The 25570-nt window shown below is 38.7% G+C and overlaps 1 protein-coding gene across 5 annotated transcripts in view; it reads left to right on the forward strand.

The window, feature by feature from the left end:
* LOC127968658 (plasma membrane calcium-transporting ATPase 2) overlaps positions 1 to 25570 on the forward strand; it is an 82919-nt gene that overhangs the window by 16989 nt on the left and 40360 nt on the right. For all 5 annotated transcript variants that reach the window (XM_052569984.1, XM_052569987.1, XM_052569988.1 and 2 more), the window contains exon 2: positions 17346 to 17823. In XM_052569984.1, coding sequence (XP_052425944.1) covers positions 17628 to 17823 — 196 coding nt within the window. In that variant the 5' untranslated portion in view covers positions 17346 to 17627. The remainder of the gene's footprint in view (positions 1 to 17345; positions 17824 to 25570) is intronic.

A 25570-nucleotide genomic window follows, 5' to 3' on the forward strand; every position in this document is an offset into this window, starting at 1 on the left:
ATGAGTTTTGAATTAAATGTATTCACGCTATTATGGGTGCTTTTCATAGTTGTTTTCCAAATACCTAGTAGACTGTTCTGCATGTTTAGCAGAGTAACAATGCCTGAGATTGTATTCCTGTCAATCTTTTTTTCTTAGATCAGACAGGTAGTAGTCCTGTTAAGAGACCAGAAGTGTCACACGCTGGCTTTGATATTATGGTTAGAATATGTTAAATGGTCAGTTCACATGTTAGACATTTGTAAGTCTCTCTCTCTCTCTTCTCCAGATGGACAGGCTAAATGAAGTGGTTGGAATGCTGTGCAGGTCAAAATTAAAACCAGGGTGTGCTGTCAACCGCTACACACAGCCTAGTTGATGCATTTCTTGTATAATAGATCCCTCTTAATTATGATAGAAGGGATCCATTAAAAAAAAAAGAAAAAAAAGTTTACTCACAATCTCAAAACAACACATCGGGTACAAATTGTGTTAATGTAAGTGATTTTTCCAGATCTGAAAAATCAGATCTGTTTTAGCTTATTTTAGTGATTTCTCATTTTGTTTGTCATTTTGCTTAGACCCCTTGTCCTAGAGGATCGTGGCCCCCTGGTTGAGATCCACTAATGTAGACATGCTTGTTTGGTCATGTGTATTTTTAACTTTTTTTTGAGGCCCGTTCACCTGCTAGTTCCTGAATTCATTTTTTTTTTTTTTTTTGGTGGATTCTTTGCCTCACGCCTTTCAGAACCCCATGAATCAGCATGTGCAAACTCGCACTGCATATCGACTGTGCTCTGATTTCCTGACCTTGTGTTGAAGTCCTGTTGTATCAGTGACCACATAATAAGAGCACAAACAACACTGTGAACACTGCTGCTCATTAACACAACGTGCCAATTAAAAAAAAAAAACCCTGAAACCTCACATCTGATGTTGCATTTCAAAGCACTTCACTTCAAAGCTATCATAGTCGTCACTCAGGTGAGGTGGTGGAATGTCAAGCTGTTAGGAAAAGTGCCACACTGAGAACTAGGTCATGTTAGTTTATCCTTTTTGGCGAAACATTCAAGTCATCTGTTAGTACTATTACCCGGGCATTTCGAAGAGAATGGCCTTTAACTCGTATCCAAACACTTCCTGAAGTTCAGTAATGCATCCGTCAGTTGGTGTTTGAGATCCTATAGCTCCTGAAGGCATCACTATGCCCAGTAAACAGTTTCAGTTCCTATTTCATCATATACTAAACATTTGCACTAGACGCCTTTTATCTCTGCTTGTTGCCGAGGCTTGTTGCTTGTGTGTGTGTGTGTGTGTGTGTGTGTGTTCAGTTAAGGGATATCATGGGTGCTGAGCGGGTTATGCAACATTCGTTGTGGCATTTTATTTAAAAGCTCAACTGCCGCTCAGCCCTTGCTCAATGTGAATGTCAGCATGTGTGTTGATTTGTTTTTTGTTTAATGAATCTGAAGTTCATCCACTTTGTCTGGCAGTCAATTTTCTGTAACAAGTACGAATCAAGAAGGCACACTCTTGATGTAAAGGTCACAGGAGTGTCAAGATGTTAATTCAATAAAAGCGACTGGGATGGCCGCACTGCATGGCTGTAGGTTCAATTTTTTTTTTTTTTTTTTTTTTTTATGGCTGGGTTTATGTCCCAATTACCATGGAGGTGGATGACAAATATGGCTTTGGACAAGAAATATCACTCAACCTATTCACTGCCTACATGAGAGCAGGATTTTGTTTCTTTTCCAGTGTAATGAAATTTCCCTAAAGTCATTTGGAATTTTTCCGTTTCCTGTCTCGCATTTTTCTCCCTTGGTCTGTAGGTAGTATTTTCCCACCTTCTTCCTTCTATCTGAACACGCCTTCTCTCTTGCCGGCTGACTGAATGGAATCATTTTTAAATAAAGGCTGGGCCCACACAGTCTTATAGGAGTGGCTACGGTACAAAAGCCAGACTGCAGAGAGGAGGAATGAAATGGAGGGAAGAGGGAAGGAAGGAGGAAGAGAGAACGTGCTGATTTGTGGAAAGTTTTCCTCATCAGATTGTTAGCTAGAAATTTAACAAATTCTCTCAACGGAACTGCAGGAATGTGCATTTTGTGCTTTTAATTATTTAACAGAGAGTTTGGAATGGCATATGTGACACTGGACCACAAAACCAGTCTTAAGTCGCTGGGGTATACGGTTTTTGTAGCAATAGCCAAAAGAATTATTGATTTTTCTTTTATGCCAAAAATCATTAGGTGTTAGTCATTAGTATAGAAAATGTCCTACTGTAAATAAAAACATATTTTTTGATTAGTAAAATGGATTGCTAAGAACTTAATTTGGACAACTTTTAAAGGCGATTTTCTATTTTTTTTTTTTTTTTTTTTAATATATTTTTTTTTTTTTTTTTTTGTATATATTTTTGCACCCTCAGATTCCAGAGATTCAAAAAGTTGTATCTTAGCCAAATATTGTCTGATCCTAACAAACCAACATAAATGAACATATTATTTATTCATCTTTCTGATGATGTATGAATCTCAGTTTTGAAAAATGTACCCATATGACTGGTTTTGTGGTCCAGGGTCACATATGTCTGCTTGTCTTTGCATTCGTTGGTGTGTGATCTGCAAAACAGGACTGGAATGCCTGGAATTAAGATTCATTTCAGTCTTTGGTTAGGGTCTGCAGAGCTGAACTCTTACAACAAACACTCTCACGCACTTGTACTTGTATAAATTCCTATACAATTCAAGACTTGTTGAGTGGCATTCCAGGCGACTATGAGAGAATCCTGTGACCGAGATGCCAAAACATGCTGGTCTTGTTTAAGAAGTGCATGAATGTCACTGCCAGTTACACTAATTATAATATTTTCCAGTGAAAAAAAATGCAAGGCTCAAAAAGACAGCACCTATATTCTCTAGTCAGCACAGTCCCAGCGGTTTTATTTCAGATGTAACATCTGCTGTGACCGAAGTTGGGAATGATTCAGATCTTGAGGAATGTGTTATTTGTACGAAGTGCTAATCCTCTTTACCAAGTGTTGCAGCATCTTTACTGCAACTAATTTGTTAGACACAGTTGTGGAGATTAAAGGCCATTGATGCTTCTGTATTTATGAAGTAATCTTCTTGAATAATTAGTGGTGGACTGTTTTCCGATAACCAACCCAAACTGATATCTAGTGCAGGGTGCCTACTCTAATATCCAAGCAACATAGCAAATAAAAGAGCTGTTATACTGAATATCAGATATTGATATCTGACTGCTGTGTCGCATTTCCACAGTGAATGTCATAAATTTGTCACTGTATTTGTCTTGTATTTCCTTTGCAATTATGAAAAACTAATAAACACAGCTGTGATGGCTTCTCTGACTGGCTGCTTTTTCTCTTCTGACTGCTGTAAATACCCCCCCTCCCCCCAGTTTTGCTAGAAAAAATATGTAGCAGACCACAAAGCCATGTGCAATGCAAATCTAGAAGGCCAAATCTGACTGCATGTTCTCACACCAATTTAATCCTTGCCATGCCATGCACATACTTGTTTAAAAAACAGACATTTTGGCCCGCTCATGTAACACTAGTCGTCCAGAGGCTGATGGGACACTGTTATTTGCCATGAGTCATGCTGTAACTAACCCGTTGCAGTTGATAATTCAGGGATCCTCTCCCTGTACACTGTATTAATAGCTCACCTCCAGCCCATGGATATGCCCCACTTCCCATGACTCCAGAACAGGTGATATGTCTGCCTATGCCCTTCCATCCCATTACCCCCTGACTCTCAAACTGACATCTGATCAGTCTGATGTTGGGAAAGACCTCCTGCACTGCTTGCTTTGTATGGACTAGCCATCTGTTGACTTCTGTGTGTATTTTGGATTTTCAGATGGTCTTGTGAGACCATGTTAAGACCAGAGCCTGTGTGTAAACTTGACCAGCATTTGATGATATTTCCGGTAAAGAATATGCATGGTGGACTAAGGTGCAACTGTACTGTTGTTGTGTTTTGCAATGACTTGTTAATCAGTCATGGGGTGTTAGAAGCACTCATCCCCTCTCTCTGCAGTATAGAGCTTAGCTTAGCTTCCTTGCATGTACTCTTTGCTCATTAGCTTCTCTCAGCATCAGTGACCGAAATATTTATCATATAGACATATGATCAGGGCAGTGGTTTTTGACGGCTGCCATGCAGTGTTCACACTGTGCAACTATTCTCAGTTTGTTCAATGTTGTTGATATTCAGGGTGCTTGCGGCTGGGAAGCGCACGCCGGTGGGCTGGTGACTAACCAGGGGAGGAATTTGGACCACCATGTTTTTTTTGTTTGTTTTTTAAATCCTGATTGCAAAGCAATGCTGTCCCACATTTTGCATGAACATTTACATGGGCGTTTTCACTCTAATGCCTAGCTCTCCCCAATAGCTTTCCAAAAATATCACAACAACAAAAACCATCACAACTGTTCACTTGTCATTAAAGGCATAGTTCACCCAAAAATGAAAATTGTCACTAATTACTCTCTAGCAAAAAAATTTACCTTTAAACTTAATCGTGATAATTATCGATATCGACTGATATGAAAATCTCTATTGTGCTAAGTTTTTTTTCTATATCACCTAGCCCTATTTTGGAACCATAATGCATTTTATCTGTATTCATTGATGAAAAGAATGTTTAGCCATTGTCCGACCAGACCAAGCTGCTTTTTCAAAATGGCCAAATATGAAGGAGCTGTACTATGGATTCTTAATCAAAGTTATTTAATTTTCCTCTGTCAGCAAAAGCTTTTGAAGAATTTTCCTAAAGATTGATATGAGCTGGTGCAATCCAGAGCTCAAGGTTAAAAACATCTTTTAATAATTTTTTATCTGTGTTATCCTCAAGAAAAAAAAATGTAGCTGGGCAGAAGTGACCCCTACTGACATACTACTTTAAATGTAGGATTTCTTACCCTTTGAACTAATCTTTGCAGCAGAGTGGAAATATCTATCTATCTATCTATCTATCTATCTATCTATCTATCTATCTATCTATCTATCTATCTATCTATCTATCTATCTCTGAAAACATATAGAGACAATAAGAAATCTTTTAACTGCTACTATGTAAAAGGAATTCTTGCTGTAAAAAACCTTGTTTAAAGTGTTATTGCACTTGTTCATATAGCAGTACTTTTAAATGAAAAAAAGTGCACAATACACTACTTTTGAATGCATTATTAGTTTTGTGCGTTTAATAGCAATTTAATTGGAGACAATCATGTGATTAATCATGATTAAAAATGTTAATCATTACCCAGCGCTTGCTTGACTGACTAATGTTAAGAGTGTACTTTGAGATATTTAATCATCATGATCTAAGAAATCTATCAACATCAGTCCGATTACAATAGGTTAATATAAGCAAAAGTTATTAGCATTTTTCTAAATTTCATTATAACTTTTGACCCAAACTCTTTGAGAACCGTGAGTGAATGGAGCTGAAGATTTTTGTAATTAGTGTTGTAACGATAAGCTAATTCGTTCGTAAAATACAGCATTTTAGAACAAAATTCAAAATGGCCGACACCCAAAATGGCTGACATGGTAATATATAATTTGACATGATGCACCAAATCTAAAGAGAACAGGAAAAATGTGCATTTTCCATATCTCATGACCACTAGGGGAAACCCTAGCCGAAACACTGCAGGTAGTCTCAGGTCATGCTTGATATAACACACACCAAGTTTGGTCTGGCCAAACCGTTGCAGAGATATAGCCTCACGTCCACTTTTGCATGCTTTTCATAGAATTCGTTCACGTGCTAGTTGAAAACAGTATGACTAATCAACTTGAATTCCAAAACTCTTTGCCAGCGTGGTCTGAAGATGATCTGGTTAAATTTTCATGACAATCAGTTCAATGCCCTAAGAGTTCGAAAAAGTAGTTTTTATGAACAATTGAAAATGGCAAAAAAACAAAATCTTACAACTTTTTTTATTAAATGTTGGTGAGCCATACACCTTTACATTAGAGTTTACAGTACATCAAATGCAGGTATGCTGCGCACCCATTGAGATGAACTGAAAAATAGCATAGATCACTTTAGAGTTTAAACTTTGAAGTGCTCGTTGTGTTCGGTGAGTGTAAATTTATCTGTGCTAAACTTATACTAAGCATCCAACTCACACACTGGTTAGTAAAATCTGAGAATTTATTAGCCATTGGCTAATATTAGACATAATTAAGTCGAGTGAAGATTTAGTCTCATATGCAAATGATTTACTCGCATAGTAGAGGGTTGCCTGAGGAATACCCTGTCCTCTTAACTGGCTTCCATAACAAACCACACTCCCACGTTCAGGCCTGACACCGGTCATAAGCCTCATGATTTTGGCAAGATGCACCAGTGCTGTGTGCTGGGAGGAGACAATGAACATAACTGATGTCTTCTGCTTCCCTTTCTCCTTTTTTGTATCTTTTGTTCTGGATTTACAAAGGAGAGTATCCCACTTACAGCCAGAGATGTTGTGCCTAGGTCCTCATCATCTGTGAAATCAAAAGGTGCCCAAAACATCGGCACATGTGAGTGGCACAAACTATCATCTCTCCTTCTCTCAGCAGAATGGTGTTCATTTTCTCGAGTGCTTTTCTTCTTTCATTCAACCTTGTTTGTTCTTCCATCAGCCAGAGAATCCAGAGGGACTCGTGGCTCAGGTTGTATTATGTCTGTGGGTATAGGAGAAAAAAAAGAATGGACTACAGTGTTTGCCATCTAGTGAGAGCTTATTAGACAAGCTCTTGTGCTATTGTTGTGAAAATTAATACATTTTCTTTTGAGAGACTCTTGAATTCTGGCTAGACTTCTTCTCAAGGGCTGGTGGAGGGGCTTTTGTTGCTCTAGAAACAGAAACGTATTGCAGACTCTAATGGCAGTTTTAATAAGGTTCATTACCACTAATGCTTCTAATGATCGTACATGACTTTGTTTCCCTTTCACAGCATGTGCCCCTCTTCTCTCGCAAATGACAGGCTGACTTGTCTGGAAGGTCCAAAGCTGGTACATGAGGTTAAGCTCAGTGTGACTCATCAGATGCGATGTGATAAAGTGACATGCTTCTGTCTTATTCTGAGTTTTAGAAATTAAATTAAATTAAATTTATGCATTTTAGCAGACGCTTTTATTTTAGGCTAACAATTTCTAACATGTGTTCCCTGGGATTCGAACCCCCAACCTTACGCTTGCTAATGCAATGCTCTACCACTTGAGCTACAGGAACATAGAAATAACTAACCATGACCATGATGAACTAGCTGGGTTTCCATCCAAAGTTGCGAATTTAAATTATGCGCAAAATTGGAATATCATACAAAACATTTGAGAACAAGCACTATTTCCATCCAATGAGTCAAAGAGAACAAAATTGCCACTTCCTGATAAACTGGCACTATACATGACTAAGAAGAGTAGGATAATCTCCTAAATAAAATAATTTTCCTATATAATAAATTACTTGCACCTCTGTACGAGCAGACGTAACACAATGAATGCGGTTATTGCTTTCGGAGGTGCTACTGTTTGGGAATGCAGTCGTTTAACAATTCTGGGAGGCAATTATACAGAAATACTTCGATTACAGACTTTTCTTGGGCATTTCCGAATGACCGTACCAACATTTTAGATGCTGTGGAAGAAGATCAGTCTGCTGGTTTGTCAGAACTTACCGTCAAATAGCACAATCACATTATATTTTTGAAGTGCTTAGAGGAATTTATTTGCAAAATGCATTTCCATCTCCCATTATTACCATTAACCATTTTTCGCAAAAGTCAAAAACCACCTTAAATGGAGCGTAATTAAGGCATTTTTATTTGAAATTCATTATTTCCATCACTCTATTCTGATGCGAAACTTCAAAATGCACATAAAAGCTGGATGAAAACCAGCTGCAGTGTTTTGTCAGGAAGGGCACCACTACGGTTTCTGGGCCCTCTGAACAGTTTATTGCCCCTATTGGTTTAAATGTCACTCCATTGTTGTTTGTTAGCACTGGCCCCTGGTCTGAAAGCGTGCAGGCGATGGAGATTCACTGCTGATTACAGAACCGGCTTTACTGACAAGATGTGCATTAAATATTATCTAAGTTTTCTCCATTTGTAGATAATGGCTTTGACCACGGTTCGCTGGAGTCCCATAGGCTTCAAGATGGCTTTATAACCCTTTTCAAACTGATACATGTCAACTCCTTTTGTTTCTCATTTGTTTTTGAATTTCTTTAGATCATGGCATGATGTGTTGCTCTTTTATAGTACTTCACTTTGTCAGACGGGTTCTATTTAAGTGTTCTCTTGTTTCAACCGGTCTGGCCATAATCGGGCCTGGGTGTGGCAAGTGTAATTTATCCCGGCTTTCTAAAATAATGTGGTTAATTCACTTCACAGTTCTTTCATAATTTAACAGGAGGGGGCAATTAATTTTTCACATAGGGCCAGGTAGGTTTGGACAGCTTTTTTCCCTTAATAAATTAAATCATCATTAAAAACTGCATTTTGTATTTATTTGCATTAATTTTGTGTAATATTAAAATTAGTTTGATCTGAATCTTTTAAATGTGACACTCAGGCCTAAGCAAAAAAAAAAAAAAAAAAAAACTTTTCACTGTATAGCACAACTATTTTCAGCACAATTTTATATATATATAGGCCTATGCAGGAGATATCATGCCACAGGCATATATATATATATATATATATATATATATATATATATATATATATATATATATATATATATATAATAAAATTATTTTTGAAGCATCGTGTGACACAGAAGGCTGGAGAGGTGGCTGCTGAGAATTATTTTTATTTTAAAAGGTAGAACTTGTTATCGGCTTCGACATATAGCACAACTGAGCATGTGGCAACCCGAGTTCGAATCCTGTCTTGGGGTCCTTTGCCAATCTCCCTCTACTCTACCCGATCTTCAGTGTTTTCCTATTTTCTCTCTACTGTCCCGTCTGAATAAAAGCATAAAGCCCATACAATATAACTTAAAACGTAGAATACTTGAAGAAAGTCTGCACACTCTACCAAAAAATAATCGAATGAGAGATAAAATGAATACTTTACTGTGCGGACTGTTTTTAAGTATTTCGCCTTTTGGAATCTTTTTGTTTTTGTCTAGTCACCTCATTTGGACTGGTTTGATGGTGCATTGAGTTCCTGACTATCCTTTAGAAAACTTTGCTTTGCCATCACAAGAACAAATTAAATTTAAGATATATTAAAACAAAAAAGTTATTTTAAATTGTAACAATGTTTCAGAGTCCTGGTTTTTTTTTCTTTTCTTTTTTTCTCTTTTTTTTTTCTCTCTTCAAATGAATGCCGCCTTGGTAACACAATTTTAAATGGTTACATTCCTAATCTCTGTACCACTCCTCATGCATAACATGGATGATGAGATACTGATGGTGCAAGCTGAGAAATATTATGACAAATTCCTTAAGTTCCACTCGGAAAACAATTTAAGGTTTTACACTTGGATAAGTGTCATGGAAAACATTGATTGGGTCTCGTCACATAGCATTTCGGACAGATGAATTGCTTGTTGCTGAAATTTTAACATGTTAAGACATGGTTAAGATGTGGTGTTAGACTGAGAAACAAATTCTTTTCTCAGTTTTACAGGCAGAGTGGAGTTCGGGATTGGAAAAACAGTTGGCGCCTTTGCCTTGTTTGCACCTGTATGCAATCCATCTCTCACATCCAACTACACCTCCACCCCCAGGCCTTTTGGCTGGGTTTATTTATTTATTTTTCTCTTCCATGTTTGATTTGTGTCTTTTATTCTTACTTGCGCTCCTGTGGCATGATATCTCCTGCTACCCACGCTCTGCTAATGGTGGGTTTAATTGCTTTCTACCGACCTGCTTGTTTACACAAAGATTTGCTATGGCACTCGCTATCTGTGCTCGATGCCTCAGTGAATTCAGCATGTTGCTCGTGAAATGACAAGAACACACAAACAGCTCACTCTCTTCCAAGACACACTCTCTGCGTTCTGAATCGTTTGATGTAACCGTGCTCGCTTTTTTTTTTCCATCTCAACAAAACACCCTTAATTCCCCCCTCCCTACACTCTCTCTCTTTCTGTCCCATGTTTCCTTGCTTCCATCTTTTAGGCGAGCCATGAGAGATTCTGAGATTGTGTAAGGGATTTCCTACTTCCCTTAGGTCACGTGACTGCAGACAGGGTGTGGCTTTTTCCAAGCAGCCGAGTTATTTATGGCAATGAATCAGTGTTCGTGCCAACCCCACCACCCCAGCACAGGCACGCACAGAGAGAGAGATAGAGATGGTTGTGGCCATTCCTCCCACCCCGTCCAGTCTACATAAACAGGATATTGTCCATTTCTAGTGAAGGGAAGGTAAAAGAAAGTGAGTGGGGCTGGCCAGTGCAAAACTTGCTAGGGCTTCTGATGTTTTTTTTTGTGCGTTACTATGCACTTGCTGGGATGCACTGAGTGCTTGCTAGGACATTGCTAGGTTGTTGCTAGGGAATTCTTGGCATTTGGTGGGTGGCTGCATTCTCTAACCCTCATTAGATGTAAACATAATGTTTCATACTTATAATTTACATTTCAAAATTTTGGGATCAGTAAATATAAAAAGAAGAGAGAAAAAAAAGCTCACTAAGGCTGCATTTTAATCAAAATAAAGTAAAAACGGTAATATTGTGAAATATTATTACAATATAAAATTAATTTATTTATTCATGTGATGGCTTAATTGTCAGCACCTGCTATCCCAGTCTTGAGTGTCACATGAACCTTTAGAAATCATTCTAGTATGATGATTTATCTTCTAATTTTCCTTTCACTTCTTATTTATATTATTTCAAGATTCTTCTTTTAAGATTCTGTAATGAAAGTTCAGTTAATTTGAAAATTCTAAACCATTTTGTCTAAATGAAATATAAAGCGAGAGAGGGTGAGAGAGTTTTGGATATCGTTGAATTGAAGCTTAATGTAAGGGCTGTTTGTTGAACATGCAACTTAATTTAGCAAAAAATTTATTTCATTTCATTCCAGTTTCACAGAGAATGTTGTTGTATTCATTTACAAATATGCTTTGGCAAACATTTTTCCTTGAAGTCAGCCACTGTTTGTTGTTTTAAAGAAACTTGGAGCAGTACCTGCATACCACCCTCTTGTTCTTTGCCATAGTAATTGCAGTATACGAATTTAGTATCCACCTTATTTTTCCCGTAAGGGCGGGCATGGCCATTTTGTAAATTTGTATGTGTCTGGCTACCGGTGTCATTCACTTCCAGCTATTTTTAGCTGTAAAAAAAAAAAAAAAAAAAAAAAAAAAATATATATATATATATATATATATATATATATATATATATATATATATATATATATATATATATATATACACAGTGCACACACTAATATATTTGGTAAACAAAAACGTTTATTTTGGATGCGATTAGTCGCGACAGCAGTAGAACACACTGGTTCATTGTAGTGCAAACAATTTTACAGTTTACTGCACATTTATTATTTTTGTTAATTCCCTTCAGCGGTTAATGAACCAGATGTCTCGCACATTTACAGAAAATGGTTTACTTCCACCCTGAACAATAAGGTGGATACTCCTCCCTTGCATTATGGGCTACATAACTCAGTAAAGACTTTACAATGCCCTACTGTCTTAATGGCATGTTTCAACTTGGTGGTGGTGGGTTACTTCCTTTCAGTTAATGTTTTTTTGTGTGCAGCATGAGTCGGCTGGGTTGGTGCAGAGCGAGCAGCTGGGTCCAGGGCTCCGCATTCTGCCGCTTTAGTATGCAAGGCAGGTGTGGCTGCAGTCAGAGGGATGGTGGGCACAGGCCAACGCCTTGACACACAGACAGAGTGTTTCGCTCCCGGCCGCATCCAATTACACGCCCCCCGTTACACACACACACACACTCACAACCCAGCACAATAATTTTCTGTCCTTTTTTTCTTTCCCTTTCTTTGCACCCCATCTGTCTGTTCAGCATGCATGCCTTCCTTTCCATCTCACATCCTGCTGTCTTCACCTCTCAGTCAAAATGTCTCCGCATCCGTCTCTTGCAGTCGCTTTGCAGCCATGCCTTCGGGAAAAAAAGACAATCCTTGTCTGCTTTGATGCACATCCACTATCAATCTTTTTTTTTTCCGATCAAGCTTCCTTGTCATCTATTTCAGCCACAGCTTATATGGTTCTCGCTCTCCCTGTCAGGGACCCAGAGGCGTCTGATGAATGAAAAGCTGAAATTTAAGAGCTGAGGGAAGCAAAGACGGATGACCTGTCTGTCCAGCAATGTACAGCCCCCATTAGAAAGGGGAATAGGGATGACAACCACCATTGAGTTGCTATTGACCGGTCAGCACTCTCTTTATAGGGTTAAAAATGACTACATAGTCATTTCTGTGCATCTGTTGCTTTTCCAACATTACAAAATGAGAGTTCTCAAGTTGCTGGCGTAGTTTGTTTATTTGCGCACCATTTGTCTCACTCTCCCCAGGGAGCTGCTGGATGTCTGTGAGCCCTCCAAGCCGTTTCCCTGATCCAAATAGATGTTTTTATGTATTACAAATGAAGCCGATGATCAAAAATAAATCATCCTCCTTTTAGCATACTTCCTGTAAAAGGCTTTCCCTCCGCCTTATCTGAATTAAACTTCATCCTTTCACTGGTAATTTAATAGCTGTCTGCATCCGGTGCTCCACCTTTAATTATTGGGAGTGCATCAGACTGTTTGATTTGCCCCTCCGGCATTGATGGCTTGGACTGGCCTACTTTGCTTCGTTGCATCTCCCTGTGCCATATTTAGTTAAAATACAAAAAAAAGCTGAGACTTCCGTCCTGCTCTCTACCACACACTTTTGATAGGTGAATTACATAGCTGCCTAATTTAATTCACTTCCTGATTAAAGGCAGATAAAACATCCACACTCACTCTAAAATGATAAAGCAATCATTATTGGGTTTTTGGTAATGGCTGACACACTGTGCTCGGCAGACATGTCAGCACCGAAGAAGAGCATTATTGTAATTTTTAGTCACTGACAGTATAAAACGGCTTCGTCTGCAGGGAACTGAGATGTTTTCTCTTCTTTTAGATGTGCACTAACTTGCATGTTTTCCTCAAACTTTTGAGATGCAATGTAGACTGATGACTCACTCTTATAAAAACCTGACAGACAGAGTGAGAGGGTGGAGAGAGAGAGGAAAGAAAGAAAGAAAGACCAAAGAGGTGGCGAGGCAGCGCAGGGTTTGTGGTGTTTCAGAGCCCCAGTGGAGTGGAGGCGGATATGGGGCCTAAAGGCCTGCACTGGCACCGCTGCTGCTGGACAGTGGAGGAAACAGATGTGGCCATGATTTACAACTGCTGCCTACCAGCAACTGCTCAAACGCTTTAATCTCACAGCAATGCCTCGTTCTTATTTCCTTCCTCTCTCCCTCTCTTTAGCGTCTTCCGCTCACCCGCATGTCCCCACCTACTTTTGCACTCCCCTGTGTCTCGGTAGCCCCCCCTCCATCTCCACCGCAACCACTCCCCACCCTTCATCATCCCCTCCAGCTCGATCCACACGTTCAGCCTGAGCTCAGATGCTTTAATCCTCTGTGTCTTACCATCCTCCTTACACTCACACTGGGATGGGGAGTGTGAACTACTTAGTGCACCCTCTTCTCCATTTACACAGCCACACACTTCCGCCACCGCTGAGATTTTATGCAGACGCCGACCTCTCTTTTCATTTTACCGTGTGTCTGGTGACTGCTGCGGGGTGAACATGCATTAATGTGAAGCAACACTACTCGAGTGAGCTTCAAAATGCGAAAATTTGACTCGCTGCAGTTTACTAATGAACTGTCTAATAGCAAGAGGTCATTCAGGCCATTGTGTCATCCTGCCAGAACATTATTCTGCTTTGCAGTCAGATGTTTGTAGCTTAATTTGTCATGGAGACTGCAGTCATGGTGAAGGCGAACATAAATACTTATTTGTAGGAAGTGAGGTCACCCAGCTCCTCCCTTGACATGTTGTTGCTTCACACGTGGGTAGAAATAGAGAAATGGGTGAGGGCTGATTGTTGATGTACATTTCCAGATTTAATTCAAGTTTACTTAAAGTTAATTTCTAGTTTACTTAATTTTTCAGATTTGTTTGGGTGTATTATTGTTATATGGAATTTAATGATTCTATTTGAAGGCTATTCTATGTTAATACTTCAAATTGTGCAGGGCAGGGTTTCAGATTTAAAAGAAATAAGTAGTCATTCATTTTGTAAATCAGTGTACATTGGTTATGCTTATGTGTTTTTGATTCACAAAAAAAAAATAATAAAGAAATGACAGTATTGTGATCATTCAAATAAAGAGAATATATATTTAAGTTGTGCTTACATGGACTGGCCCGTAGTAGCCCTTTTCTTTTCACATATATTAAACTGTCATCAGTGTTGTGACAACCTTTGGACCTGTTTGGTTGCACATTCACCAAATCTACACCCAGAACGAAAATGCTGGTTTTGTGTGCCAGGCCTTATTGCACCAGCCTACTTCTGTCTGATTTTTTAACCTTGCATATGGCTCTTTGGGCTGAGCTCATCCTCTAAATGCATTGTAGGAGAGCATTTAAAATGATTTGTTAAATGCCCCTCAGGGACTGTGTGATAAATTGCACTGTTCTTAGGCGAAAGTCAGTGCAACTGTCAGGCCTCCACATAAAAGGTCTGCTGTCGGATTGGTTTATCAGTATGACCTTGGCAAACAGGTAGTAGTTATCTTGTATTTTTCATGGAATGTTTTACCACCAGTAGGTTATTGATGGAATCAGCCCTATTTTTTATTCTGGTTTTTCACAGGTGATGTCTTTGCTTAAAAAGGTGAGAATCTCAACCATGTAACATAGGCGATAGAGGGTGGAGTGATTTGCTTTGCTGTGTGGTTTTGGCACCGTGTCACCGGACTACACTGATTGGTTGACTTACAGCTGCTGAAAATTGCAATTTGACAGCTTTATACTTCACCCTGGGTAGTGTTATTTAGTGCTTGAATTGAAGTATTCTTGCCTTCAGAAGTGTGAAAGAGACCTTGTAATATCCTCCATACACCGAATCTTGTGTAGAGAAACAAAAGAACAAAAGCGTTCAAAGGTGTGCAGATGTTTGCCTTGGTTGCTCTTTTGTGTAAAGGTTTTTTTTGTTTTTGTTTTTTGTTTTTTCGTTTTTTTTTATTTTTTGTTTATTCAGTCACCATACTTTTTCCCTTGAAATAGGCTTTGGAAAATAGCTTTGCATACACTAAGCATCATTTAACAGCATTTTTTTTTTTTTTACCCTGGGTCATACAGTGCAACGACTAAATATAGTGCGTCCATATTAATCACAGTGTTGTGAAAAGCATCTGAATTAGTTGTGTTTGCTAAGGCAAGCATACCTATCACTATTGTTCAAACCTGGGTTTAGGAATTTGAACAAACTCCTAAAACAGTTTTTTTAACTCCGCCAAGGTGTTTGTGCTGCAGGTATGAATGATGCCTCAATTACTGCAGCTTGTTGAGGCGAGGTGTGCTATTGCTGTTCTAGTTGAGTCAGTAAGACTTTCCCATAGCTTCACCACTCAATTGTGTACATAAATTCCTTCATATTTTTTAAAAGAAAAAGATTTTGTGCAATATGCAGACATTTGTGAAGCAGAAGATTGGTTGATGGGTATTGATGGGTGATGGTCTAGGGCTGGTAAACATTGGGAGGGGCTTTCCATGCTGTGAGTGGAGAAAAGGAATGGGAAGAAAGCTAGTTTAGTGAGATTAGAAAGTGGACTGTGGGAGTTTACTTTGACTAAACAGATGAGTCTTTTGAAAATGAGTCTCAGACTTAGCTAAAAACTGTTTACAATGTTGATTAAAAAATATTTCTTTAGCATCAGATCCTGGAATATTGGTGATTTTATATCTGGGGTGGAAGAAAACCCAAGCAACTACATAGGTTTTTCGAAAAACACTTATCAGAGATGAACTTGGGTGGGTCCTCTTCAGCATGGCATGTGACATTGCTTTATAGATTTAGCCTCTTTGTTTTTTTTTTAAGCACTCAAACATTTTATGTGCTCTGCTAATCTAAAGGCTCGGTAATGGCCTCTCTCAATGCCTTGGGCAATGGATGACATTTGTTTGGAAACACTGTAGCGCTTGTTCGTGTGGCATTTACACATTTCGACATTTACAGACACCGTTACATTAGTACTAATGTTAGAACTAAACCTGACTAATGTGGTTTGTTCAAACACACAATTATACATAAAACAATGAATACATTTTTAAAATCAGACCTCACTTTAGGTACTTTAAACTCTGATGCGACTGGGTGCCGGGGTTAAAATATTACTAAAGAGAGGTGAGAATAATTGACCTCAGCAGTTTAAACCATTCATCAGAATTGGGTCACTTTGATCAGAATAAAACTACCATGGGCTGATGTCTCCTCTGTTAGAGGTTAAGAGGTCAGTGCAGTGTGCAATGAGGCTGAAGCTTGACTGACGCTGAAGGAGGAGTGGACTGTAATCCAATCTGGGTTAAAATCCACCTCAGGGCTTTCCAGTATTCAGTGCTTCGCTTTTTATGGCTACCATCACTGACTGTGCGAATGTGATAGTGGGAAATTGGCCGTAGCACTGGTAGATGTATCCCAGTCCGAAATTTCATCTCTGATCACTGCAAGCACACATCAAAGAGTGACCTCTATTTTTCATATTCCGTGTGTAGAAGAAAACCCGACGGAGTTGGAAGCTCCCCTATCTCACATTAACACAGACCCCCTTATCTCTGAGTTTTTTTTTTTTCATTCCCCAGCTTTTTTTTTGTTGTACCCACTACCCTCTGTGTTTTCCTCCTACCCTCTTCTGTGGGCTTGGAGACTGGCAGCAAAACAGTAAACACTTTATTTAGCTCCTAAACTATGGATTCCTTCGGGGTTAATTATTTATGTATGACTGCGATGGGTGGAATCTGTGTCTGAGTTGGAGATTCCCACTAGATGTGCAAACCTAGGCATCTTTTATGGGTTGCATGTGTACGTTGTGATTGTTCGAGTGCATGAGGAAGTTTGTAGAACTGCTGTGTGGGGGAAAGAAAGTTGCTGCTCTGTATTTTGTAACATTTTGCCATTTTCCGACCGTTTTATCACTTCATTCACAAGCAGAAGCGGTTCTAGTCATTTAGATCACGTCAACATTGCCTGTCTGTTCTGTCACACAATGTTCAAGTTCGAAATTAGGACATTTTTCCACTGATTTGCAAAATAATTTAATGCCTGTCTGTTTTTCTTTTTGTTTCAGTTTTTCTGTGGTGCATCTCGAGTCTACAGAGCATCCATTTAATGCCTTGCAGCAACGGTAACATGTCCGACTTGGATCATTCCCTTCAGAAACACTTCCTCTGATGCTCGTTCGCTCTCAAGACAGTTCTGATCACATCGCTGCAAACACACAGAAAGACCTGTTGAACTTGAACACTGTAACACCTATCTGAAGCATTCCTGTATCACCCAGTCTTACGTTTACAAGTGGATCATCGGAAGTCTCACGTCCCGAGGCTTGACTGAAACTCGAGGAGTCAAAATGGCAAACAACACTGCAGACCACCCGCCGGGGAACTCGGTCGCCGAGGTTGACCATGAAGTGGACTTTGGCTGCACGACGATGCAGCTCCGTGAGCTGATGGAGCTCCGCAGTGGCGAGGCAGTCAGCAAGATTGCAGAATGCTACGGAGATGTGCAAGGGATCTGCCGCAGGCTCAAGACCTCACCTATCGAGGGTAAGAAGCAGTGAAGATCTACACCTACACATGCACGACAGCTTGATGTAGTTGTGCTGTATGCAGAAAGCACTGGTACATGTTGCACAATCACTTTTAATTGATGTATATTTGAAACACTTATTTACCAGAAAACTAAATATGTTGCATATTTCAGGTTTAATATATCCTAAATCCATTTCAGCAATGAAAGCTTTAAATATTTAGCTGCAAGCATGACTCCACTCCACCATACTTCACTGTAAGCATGATTGTGGAAAGTGTTGTGTTTTACATGTGCTTTGGAAAAGCTCTATCATCTAGTCATCTGACCACAAGCTCTTCTCTCACGTCACAGTTTGGTCACGTGGGCATTTGTGGCAAACTCCGGACATGCTTTGCAAAGTTCCTTTAGAGTACTGGATGCTTTTGTGCCACCCTCATATACGTGCCAGCTTTATGCAGAGCTTTTTAGATTTATTTCGTTCTCGTCTACTGAGCTCTGTGATTGTTCGCTGCTTTGTGGTTTCATATCCAGTCTGCATTTCAAGAGGAGAGTCTTGTGGGACAAGTTTTTGTAGGCAGTGTTTTGGTAATTTGACGTTTCTACTGCTGGATAATTCAGCTAGCAGTGTCCCCTTTTCCTAATTTAAGCATTTTTGTTGCTTTGCCCCAGACATTTTTGGTATGTTCTTCACGTCTTGGGTTTTACAGCTGACCTTCAAATCTACTACATAAAAATGCATTCTTGATGGGAATATTTTGGGTTGAAGGCAAGTTAAGCACAAGTTATTTTCTGTGGTAATCAACAGCATAACACAGATGCTGTCAGTATCTTAAGTTTATTTTGCGTTTAACCCGGAGTATGCATTGCGTTAGATGTAATCAGACAATGGTTTTACTCAGAACTGTGTCTTGACGGTAATACTTGGATATCATCTAAACCCATTTTAGAAGTTTTATCTTGTATTAATCTGTTGTCTTATGTAGTTTTGTAAATAGTATATATATTTTTCTTTACCTGTGTTTACTATGAAACCAGCCTTTTTTCCAACATTGAGTTGAAAGTCAATGAAACAAATAAAACCCAGAATATTCTTTAACAAAGTCCCTACAACATGGTACTTTTTAGGCCTTTCTGACACATGAATTCATACAGACAGTCAAGAAAGAGGGAATGTGATTGGAAAATGTTGCAAGCTGGATTCAAACTGGTCTCAGCTGTATAAACCTACAGCTTAATGTATGCTAACCACTAGACCATGGCTGCAAATCATGGCTGCAAATCAACATAGCTCATCCAAAGAAAAGCTAGGCCCTCATACTGACCTTTGAAAGATATTCACATAGGTTTACTGAATAAGCATTCCAGTTTACAGAATGACTGTACGTTCCTCCTTCCCTGTGACCTTGATATTGTAATATTTTATGATAAACCAGTTTGTCACACCATCAAGGTGGTCTTATTTCTCCTCCATCAGCGCAAGGTGAGATTAGGCTTCGCTGTCATCCCACTAAGCAAACACCAGCAGGCTTCTCATCTCCACTTCAGCATATGGGCTCTGTTGGATCATTCTACCATTGAAATTTGCTCCACACCGTGTCCTTAATTACATTTTAGATCATCGCTCTGTTCCATTTAGTAATGAAGGGACAGCTGTACAGACTTCTCCACACAAGAAATGACTCATTTTATTGAAGGGGGCATAATTATGTTTTCTCTTTCGCCTGTAAATGGAAGAGTAGGTGGAATAAGTAAAGGAGCATTTCTTTTAAAGGTGCTGTGGAGTCCTTTTGACATGGTTCTTGTCACATAGCATAAACGTGTTTTGTCTGGGGCGTGCGAGTCTGACTGCTTTCGTGCATTTGTTAAAAGAAAGGAAGCAAAAACATTGAAATTGACAGTAGAGGCATATTAGCTTGGCACTGGCCTCGATGTAAGCTCTTGTTGCATGCTTGGCTTATAAGGAAAAATGAATCATCACCGGTATGCTGTAATATATATATTTTTAAATCCAAGCCCCTCCTTTTTGCATTACAGCATAACACAGACCGCTGAATACAGTTCCATTAGTCCATTCAATAGTTATAGGTTCAGCAGCCATTTATGTGTACTCTTTATGGTCGAGATATGTTGAGGCCTCCTAAGAAACGACTAAATCATAGATAAGAACAAAAGATGTTTTTAACCTCTTATCTCTGCCTTTAGACTTCGCAGGTTCTACCGAACCACTCCTCAAATTCTCTACTAAATCAATAGAAGTTGTTTTCACACCGTGGCTCTCAGTGGACTTTGTTTGCTCAACTTTTTTGGAGGGTATCACTTGTTTATTTGGCTGAATGGCTAACAGAATGGGTTTTATCACTTCCTTTCATTTGTTTCCTGTTAATATAGACAATCTTTTGGCAGCTGTTCCAATCACGCCAAGGCCTGAACAAGGAAGACCTACTCTTTTAGTTCTTGCAAAACAAGTTATAATAGAAATCTTTGAGGATATCAGTAAGAAATGTTTAGGATGTAAGGATAGTTTTTTTTTTTTTTTTTTGGTATGTGTTAGGGGTGTGACGGTTAGTATATAACCGTGAGACCGGCCAAAACCTTGTCATTAAAATATTTTTTACAAACATTTTTTATCAAAATTTTTTTTCATTTTTTAGGTAGGATCATAAGATGCGCAATATATCGGGAGACATGGTTTTTACCACTTAATGAAGTTTTGTAAATCGTCAGACATGATATTTACCACTTCATTAAATTTTGCTTTGTAGAAAACCTTTCTTAAAAACGAATTTCGTTTTGAACAAATTTTATCTTAATTTTAATAAATCAAGATAATAAATAATAAAAAGCAAATATAGCAGACAATGATAACCGTGACATGGAAGCACCAGCGCGCCGCGTTCACTTGCACTGCACTGTGAACTAGAGTGCATCTCATCATAATGAAACTCAGCGTAGGCCTATGCCTCATACATTAGCATTAAATATCTTTGCTGCATCCTTTCTAGAACAGACAATGGCTTTTTTTTTTTTTTTTTTTTTTTTGCGGCTCGCATCAGCAAAGCATTGCATCGTCCATAGACCGGAAAACAATCAGCGGATTGCGGGTCGGTGCGGCTTTGAAATTTGCTCAAAAAAACTTTGACGCGGATGATGAGTTTTGTGACAGATCACCTTAATAAACGGAGGTCTGAAATCTCTGCCCCTTTACCGATAAGAGCACGCGCTGACACGGAGTTAACCCGCTATCTTCAAGAACAACCAATTGACTCTACGGCAACCCCCCACCCCCCCCATGTTATGAACCGTCACATTTGACTCACGTCATAACAGTCATCACCAATTCTGAAACCGGCACACCCCTAGTATGTGTTCTGACAGTTAATATTATAGGAGACATACATTGATAATAAAACTCAGTTGGATCACAATTGGTCTTATGCTCACCATTGCTGCGTTTATTTGATCAAAAATACAGTAAAACAGTCATACCATGAATTAGTATTACTCTTTTTGTAATACATTTTAAGATGTTGTTTATTCCTGTGATGGCAAAGCACATTTTTTAACCATTACTCCAATCTTCAGTGGCACATTCTAAGATGCCGTTTTCTTGCTCTTCAACTTTTCTTATTATTAATGTTGTAAACATTGTTGTGCTTCTAAGTATTTTTGTAGAACTCACAATGCTTTTTCTTTCAAGACACTTAGATAAATAGAAAGTTCAAAAGAACAGCATTTATTTGAAATATAAATCTTTTGAAACGTTGTTTGCAAACATTTGCATCCTCGCTGAATAAAAGTATTTATTATTATTTTTTATCTTATTGACCCCAAACCTTTGAACATATCAATGTATCAAGGTTATGATGTAACTCAAAAGTGCTTTTAAAGAACTTGCTCATTGAACATGTGGTACTGTGGACGAGAGCCTAGCTGCTTAACATGCCATTTGAATACCCAATATAGCAAATTGCCATGGCAGCAGAAGCATATCGCAGCCCACTATTAAGTCCAGTTGCAGGTTTATATCTGCACAGATTTACTTGGATGGTCAATTAATGTGAATATTTCCTGCTCCTCTCTGAATAGCCTGATGGAAAAGCACCATCCATCTGTTCAACAGGTCTAAACAATCACGCATCAGAAATGAGGGAGGGAGAGCATAAATGCTTATGGCAGATATAATTTTCTCTGCGTTTTCCTCCCTTAGCTGTGATACGGCATCTGAGATTTGTGATTTACTGCATGTCTCACATTCACCATAATGTTATGTAGTTATATCTACGCAGTGAGTAGCAATATGATAATATGAAATAATTTCTGTAGATTTTATGAGACCTGCCGGGAAAGTGAAACTCAAGCAGCCTTTTCTTAGTTATAATACATTCAATATGAAATGAACCGACTGATCCTGTACAGAAACTCCTGAGGTTCTTGCGTGCCAAGAGGAGAGTTGGAGGTGGTGTTTTGAAAGGGCAATGGAAGCAGGGGGCAAGGATGTACCTTAAGTCCCCCATGCACACTGCAGGACCCCACAGCTTTTCTATCGCTCTCCTTCTCTCCAGTGACTCGAGGATCCATCCATAGTAACTTTGTAGCCTATTTTCTTTGTTGATTGCTGAATGAAGCATTAATCAGCAAATATTTATAAAGTATAGCTTTGTTTAACATGCCTTAGCATGAGTTGTGTGGCAAGGCAAGGTGAATTTGAATAAATTATTTTAATACTAAATGAATTCAAATAACAAATTTGTAACTTTAAAAAAATAAGTAGGTTTACAGTTTAGCATTTTTTTTATTGTAGGAAATTAACACTTTAATTGACACAACCAGTAAAATCTTTAGAATCAGCTGTGGGATGGAGTTTGCACTGAAACAAGTTTGGTGAAAAAAAAAAAAATTGCACACGTGTGTCATGTGTCTGTATGTCAATCGGAGGAAGCCACTCCCGTTTGGAGATCTCCAGGCTGCAGTTATACACCCTTCCCCTTGGGCATGCAAGTGCAGCTCCTATATCATTTAATGTGAAAACATCAGATTCTCCAAAACTGTTCATTAAGCTTACGATTTAATTTCATATTTGAAATCACAAAATAAATCTGAAAATGACTGCATCATAAATGTTGTCTCTTTTGCACAAAGAGTGTTATAAAAAGTAAATTTTCCTGGGTGAGAAAAGCCAGTGTGCATGCACAGTCCTGAGTGCACGTCGACTTGTAATTAATGGTGCAAAGCATAAATAAATGATAACAAATATGGAGGTTGTTTTCTTCAAGTGCATGTGGTCTGGTGTGTATTAATGGAGGCTTTCTTCATGAGATGTGAGCTAGCTGGAAAAACACATTAAAATGACATGCATTCTTCTCGCCTTATCTCCCCCTAGTGTTTCAACAACAAACAAAAAAAAAGTTTAGGCTAATTGGAGTCCAGTCTTGCATGACAAACTAAGACCTTTATTAAGCACACAACTCCTTAAATTCTCATCGAAGTGTTCTCCATAGCAAGAGCATTGTGTCCTGTTAGCATGGGTTTTTACTTTTATTCCGGTACACAGGCAAGTCGGGAGCCCTTATATACACAATGCATCATTAAGAGCTGATGAACACTTCCTTAACCAGATAGAAAGAAGCAGATTGGAAAATGTCCTTTTCTTAACTATTTTTGTATACTTAAGCAACATGGGACCAAAGGCAAGAGTCACAGTACTGTTAGATATGCTGTTGTGTAATAGAAATGATCCTTTCAAATAAGCTTCTATGGTGCCTGTGGGGTCATATGATCAAACTATGGTGTTATTGCTTTGTGATGTGGGAAAGGATTGCCTAGTTTGAATAACAAATTGATGTACATACATTTAATCAGTTCAAAGGCACACTGAAATGTGTCTCACACTGTGCAGCAGCAAAGAGATTTAGTATAGTAATTCAAGGTAAAACATTAAAATGATGCAGTCAAGCTATAAATGAGTTACCTTTATCAAATGATGATAAGTGGGCAATTAAAAATGAAACGCGCATGTCATGTTTTCATTTTAAACGCATCTATCATGATTTTGTACTTTTAATTGTTTTTTATTTTTTATGAGTTCTTTAAAGAAATAAAAAGCCCATTCCCCGGGGAGCAGCAGAGAGATGAGCTGCCAGGCGTTAAATATGAAATGATTTACCTGTCCAGCGTTGATTATCATTATTTTAAAAGCAGAAAAGCTGTTCCAAACCTTCCTTTAGGTGATAACAAAGAGATTTTCGACCGTGTTTATTTATGTCCAGTAAAAAAAGTGGTCTGTATGACTTAATACAAATGTATTGCAAGCATTTTGATAGTTTTATGTGAGGAAGATAAGTCATTCTCAGAGCAATCTTCCATTCATTCAGCAAGTTCCTACACTTAGCTTAAACATAAGATTCATGGTTTAATTTATAGACCGTGTAATTTCCTAAACAAACAGTTAGTGGGTTTGAAGTAAACGGCATAAGAAAGGAGGACATGGTGTATTTACTGCTAGGCTCTGTGTTTCAGGTTGGCGGTTTTCTGAGAAAATGATGGCCATGTTGTTCAGAGAGAGAGAGAGAGAGTTGGTGTATCTGTAGGGGGTGTGACTGGCTCTCCTCCAGACAGCCACAGCCCTTATGCTGTCCATGTGTTCACGATCTCTCTCTCACCTCTCATCTTGGCCAAGAGAGCAAAACAAAATGCAGGATTTTTAAGGTGGAATTCAAGGTTTAATGTTTCATATGATTTTCTTGCCGTAAATGCTAAAAATCCAAAACAAATTTAGAAAAATATTTTTCATTGCATAAACAGACATAAACTGTCATGCCAGAGTTTGGATTCTGTTTGCATTTGTTTTAGAAAAGTCCCCTTTGCTTGCCCAGTCTTCATGTGTTAGATGAGAAATACAACAACATCATAATATTGTGAAATATTACTATGCTTCACATTTAAAAGTTTTCTATTTGAAACATTTTACAAATTAGTTTATTCCTAGCAGTCCTGATTAGTCAGCAGAGAAGGCAGTAGCACGCAAGAGTTTGCTTGGTACCTCATTTCTGTTCCTGTTGTTTAAATTTGTATTTGCTGCTAGGAAGGATTATTTTGATTTTGAACTTTTGTAAATTACTTAAGGATGAGTAAATGACACCATCTTAATTCTTTTGCACAATCTGTCCAGTCACAAATTGGTCAATCTGGCAGTAACTGGGCACAATCTGTGCTTCTGAAAATTGAAGAATTGAATCCCATAATACAGGCTGGACCAATACTTGTTAAAGTGATCTGTAATGTTCATGGCCTTCCTCCCTCTGTTTGTGTGTTTGAAAAAGGTTACTAGTACTGCCCAAAGTGTTCGATGCCTCACAATGTTGCCCTTTGTGGAGATGTCTTGTGACTGCAAATATTTGCTGACGAAAACAACTCCAAACTTATTCACACTTCTCCATTTCGGTTTCATTTATTGTATGCTAAATATAACACCATATACTGCAAACCAAGGTGAGTAGTGTAGTTTTATGAACAAAATGAACGGCTGCCTTGTCTGTACGTCGTTCCCTTGTGATGTCATTTGTGTGCTGAGTTGGAATGCAGCCTGTTGTGCTTGGTTGTCAGCCTGGCCCCGCTGAGCTCTGCGGCCCTATTAATGATCTCCTCCATTACCATCACAACTGTCTCCCCTCAGCATCCTCTTTCAAAGCCTTTGCTTCAGTCACCTTGACACCAGCCCTCGGCAACAGCCTCCCAGCCATAGATGTGACTGCAGTTGTCTGG

The sequence above is a fragment of the Carassius gibelio genome, chromosome B11, assembly GCF_023724105.1.
Source record: "Carassius gibelio isolate Cgi1373 ecotype wild population from Czech Republic chromosome B11, carGib1.2-hapl.c, whole genome shotgun sequence".
NCBI lineage: Eukaryota > Metazoa > Chordata > Actinopteri > Cypriniformes > Cyprinidae > Carassius > Carassius gibelio.